The 4,600-nt window shown below is 52.1% G+C and overlaps 2 protein-coding genes across 2 annotated transcripts in view; both read left to right on the top strand.

The window, feature by feature from the left end:
- Nucleotides 1-566: 566 nt before the first annotated feature.
- Nucleotides 567-1,739, top strand: EMH_0025030 (uridine phosphorylase, putative; the record flags this gene model as incomplete). Its single annotated transcript, XM_013502386.1, has 5 exons — nt 567-643; nt 819-868; nt 1,032-1,093; nt 1,253-1,426; nt 1,665-1,739. 5 exons carry the CDS (start codon nt 567-569, stop codon nt 1,737-1,739), a joined length of 438 nt encoding a protein of 145 aa, XP_013357840.1.
- Nucleotides 1,740-4,255: 2,516 nt separating this feature from the next.
- Nucleotides 4,256-4,600, top strand: part of EMH_0025010 (ethanolaminephosphotransferase, putative) — a gene marked incomplete at both ends in the record, with an annotated part of 3,688 nt that continues 3,343 nt past the window's right edge. Inside the window, one exon of the mRNA XM_013502385.1 lies at nt 4,256-4,387. Within this exon, the coding sequence (XP_013357839.1) occupies nt 4,256-4,387 (132 nt within the window). The remainder of the gene's footprint in view (nt 4,388-4,600) is intronic.

Below are 4,600 nucleotides of genomic sequence, written 5' to 3'. Positions count from 1 at the left end.
CGAGCAAGTATACAAATGCTGAAGGAGTTGAACGGAAGATTGCGCTGCACACAGTTGCTTGTAGCAAAACGACGGCCACCGAGTTGTGCTTCATAAGTTGACAGCACGGCTACATGCGATTTCCTTCTTCGGGCAAACCGTGCTGAAGCAACTCTCTCTTCTCGGGCTGCTAGATATTTCCATAGTGCGTTGTTCGTTTTTTCAGGCACCTGCACCTTACTGGACCAAGACCTTAGGCCAGGGTCAATCGTCGTCGCAACCCCCGGATCATTAGGCTGCTACACAAACTATGCGTTTTTCGATGGAACAGCTGGATATTACACGCGAACTCAAGGTACCTCTGCATGATACAGGAGCGGTTACCCCCGTCAGTAGCATCTACGAGTGTCTGAATGTCCATTACTAGGCTAACTCTTCAGTTGATCGCTGTATCCTGCCCCGCCCAATGCATGCCGCAGCGGGCTAATCATACAGCCCCCAGTGGTGCGAATGAAGCGCAATGAGTTTTGCTTTCCTGAAGCTTGCACGGGAGCCCCATAGACTGCGCAAATTCGCGGAGTACTTGCATGCGCTGCGTTGTGCTAGTAGAGATGAAGCCGTACATTATTACGAGGCCTTGCGCAGCCGATCCGGAGCTCTCCAGGTGCGGCTTTCCTTCTTCGTCATGCAAGCAGAATCCCCGCGAGTTCCTGAGGCGTCGTGCAGATTGTTTGCATATCCCCTTGTTTGTCCATTTGTTTTGCACAGGCTCATATACCGGCACGTTGNTCGTGCAGATTGTTTGCATATCCCCTTGTTTGTCCATTTGTTTTGCACAGGCTCATATACCGGCACGTTGCAGCTCATGATCCGGAATCAGTCTTTGAAGGTCAGCAACGGCGCTTGAAGCGTGGTGACTCTTCTGAGTATCAGTATATTTCCTGTTGTGCCTTTCGCATGCACTGAACAGGTGCTGAAGTTTTGCATGCATGCAACTGTTTCAGACACAATATTTTTGCCACCCCTCAATCTCGGGGGTTCATGCGACACAGGGTTGAACGTATCGGCCGAGACTTTCTACAGTTGCCAGGCGCGCGAAGATCAGCTGTTTCGGGTACGTTGAGCAGGATGCTGTGTTGCAGCACCACTGGGTAGTGCAATACTACTCATTACCCTGTCGTATCTGTCGCAGTTCATGCTGCAGCATGACCAGGACGGAGGGTACCAAACCCACAGGCGGGAACATCATTGTTAGTATGCCTTCTTGCCGCAGGATGAAAACGAAAACCTCTTGGAAACATTGCTGCTCTGCGGCGCCCAAACAATGGAAATGGAAACGCATCAGCTGCTGCATTTAGCATCCAGAAGAGTAGAACTCATGAAGGCAGCAGCAGTTCACATTGGAGTGACCAGTCGTACTAACGACCAGTTCATGCATCCTATCACGGTAAGAAGCCAGCGTAGTCACCGTGGCAAGATGAGNGTCGTACTAACGACCAGTTCATGCATCCTATCACGGTAAGAAGCCAGCGTAGTCACCGTGGCAAGATGAGTTCATTCTGTCATTCCACTTGGGAGAGCACGGAAATTTCCAAGTGTGCTTCCAGCAATACATCTAGTGTAGACTCGCGTGTTTACGTACATCCAGCAATGAGTAGCCCGCCTCTCTGTTGCTTGCGCTTCAGCCTTCCCAGCTGAACGAGCTGGTGACTGTAGCGGGCAAAGCCTGTCTCGACGCCCTCGTGGACGTGGCAATATGAGGGATTCGGAGGACAGCTGTAAGTGGCAGCTACCAGTTGATTAAGAAAAATTGTAGAGAGCAGGAAACGCGCGATAAAAGGGGCAAAGTAAAGGGATATGGAAGCATTCTCGACATAAAACGCGAGGACTCAGACCCTCCCCTTCATCACCACGGACAAGAAAGTCCACCAAGCTGAAAACGCGCGCCAAAAGAATTATAAAAGGCAGTTGTATAAGGGGTTCATCAAAATATCCACGAGCCCTTCAGAGCTCTCCATTGTTTTTGCAGATATTTTTAACGGTGTCGCACTGCAAAAACAATGTTTCTGCCCCATACCCAGCAATGGTAGAGGAGCACAGGACGGTACATCAGCATTGTGTTCTGCACATGTACATCCTATAAGTATAAAACCGATTTCACACACTTCTACTGCCATCAAGGCACCAGAACCATCCAGCGTACAGCACCCTGGTTTAAGTGTTCGTCACCATTAACAAACTCGAGAGAACGAATTCGTGCTTCAGTCGGAAACGCGAGGGTTCATGAAACACGAACTCCTTCTACGCAAAGAAACTCAGAATCCCTGCTTAGCATTTCTCTGGCATTGATCACAGTAGCACTATATTACTCTCAAGCCAGTGGGTCACCCACAAAAGTTTATCTACGGCCTTTCAGTCGCAGATGGGTAGGCACGCGTGCCTGACTCTAGATCCAAGGCACGCGTGCCTTGGATCTAGTGTGGGCAGCATCGCAAATTCAATTCACATACGAACACCGCTGCCCATCACAGGTCATGACATCTAGCCATTTCTGCGCACCCTCCCTCTGTAGAAGTGGGTGGCTCGAGCACGGACCATATGGTCTTGACGCCATCTCGGGTGTCTAGGGGCCTGCTTCCCAACCAGGTACGGCGTGAGGTGCTTGGGTATTCCCCTGCTTCGAGGTGGGGGAGACGTTAACGCTTGTTTGTGGCGGGGATTCGCGTTGCAGTCCACTCCAAGGATTGGAACGTGCCACCGACGGACCACATAGCGGCAGCTGCTGCAGAGGAGCTCCAGAACCCCGCGATGCCACATGAGACGAGGGGAGCTAGGGTGACTAAGAGCAAATAATGAGAGACGCGGGTTTACGGGTGTGGCTCCGCATGGCGTTGAATCTCCTCCGTCTGTTTGATGAACTGCAGCTGAGCTAGAAGGCGTCGACACATCTCCTCTATAGTCGGCTGTCACTGCACCCCCAGCTCCTTGGTATACTTGAAATGAGCTGAACTCTGATCTGCAGCGGCCATGTGAGAAATTCTTATCAAGTGAACCAACAGGCGAAGCTGGGGGAACGATGACTCCAGCGAGTGTGGCGGCGCTCCTCCGCAGCCCACTTGCGACAGGATAACTGAAAAGATTGTTGGGCACAGCAAGTGCATGAAGACGATCAGGTCTGTGCCAAGGATACTTCGGAACGAATGTCTCTCCTTGCCGGAGCAAGTCACNGCATGAAGACGATCAGGTCTGTGCCAAGGATACTTCGGAACGAATGTCTCTCCTTGCCGGAGCAAGTCACACCGACGCTCCTGTTTCTGGGGGGTGGCCGTGTGGCTGCACGTGGCAGCCGTAGTTCGAAAGCTGGAGCACCGGACGCCCCGGGCGATAGAAGTAACCTCCCGCTGCAGCATCAAGTAAATATGCTGAAGTGTCATTGTGAATCTCTGCCTTTCCCAGATGGCAATCGATAGTTCAACTGGGTACCGCAGGTGCCGCAATGTCGGCCATAGCACCCAACCGAGGATAAAATATTTCAATGAACATGGAGAAGTTCATTTCGCAGATACAACATCATCATATTTCTGGAAGAACTGCAATTATACCCCACGTACGGAGCTAAGAGCCCCGGACGCTCTACAGTCACTCCGGCACGGTGCTCTGGGGGCTTGACGTTCACAGGCGCTCCACTGCTGTCGGCGGCGAGGAAAAAAAGATGCTTTCCTCTCTCATTAAGATTATTGCTTTCATATATACTACAGTTTCCAATTGGGGGTACTTTTTCTATGATCTTTGCTCACCAGGCGCGTCGTATATGACACTTTGCCAGACGCTCCTGCCGCTACTGAAATGAAGACGCCTGGGATGATGAACTCATTTTGGAGTCGTTTTTCCTGCTGAGTCCTGAGGTATTGTGTCCGTCTACGCTGAAAGGGAAAGAAAAGCTCAAGAGGAGCAACACCCAGTCGTCCCGTACTCGCTGAGCAGCTCGTGGGCCCGTGTGCTAGCGCTCAGGAAGCGCAGCATAGCTGGGGAACGCGCGTGCCTGCACCAGGTTCTTGGGCTGGAATTTAACCACAACTACAGCTGCATACGGGTGTGAAAGGCAATATATACCTAGCGGAGTGCCGAGGGGTCACTAGACCGCGAAAGGCTGCAGACACACAAGCCACACCTTGTCTCTGGCATTTGTGTGCACCAGGAAAGGCTGGCACACGCTGACCCGTAGAGGTGTGCTGACGCGGGTGGCCCCCTCTCACAACCTGTGGCCCGCAGCATCATGCAGGGGATGTTCGGACGTTACTTGCCGCCGGCTGGGGTGGCGAGTCTACACAAATACGCTTATGTTTCAGGCCACCGTACTCCGTTTGATACCCTCATGAATCCTTGGTGGGAAGCAGTGGAGAAGCTTGTTCCTCATTGTGTACACCCGAACACGTTGACAGTATCTAGCTGCACCTGCGCTATTATTGGCTGCTGCTTGCTGCTGGGATTCTGCCCCTATCTGTCTGAGATCCCCCCCCGCTGGGTCTTTCTAGTGGCAGCAGCTCTCTTCTTCTTATACCAGACTCTTGACGCAATCGATGGGAAGCATGCACGCCGCCTCGGCCTCTCCTCCCCGCTA

Source organism: Eimeria mitis, genomic scaffold (genome assembly GCF_000499745.2).
Source record: "Eimeria mitis Houghton genomic scaffold, Emh_scaff902, whole genome shotgun sequence".
Classification (NCBI taxonomy): domain Eukaryota; phylum Apicomplexa; class Conoidasida; order Eucoccidiorida; family Eimeriidae; genus Eimeria; species Eimeria mitis.
The sequence above is the reverse complement of the archived record's forward strand: the minus strand, read 5'-3'. Positions and strand labels throughout refer to the sequence as shown.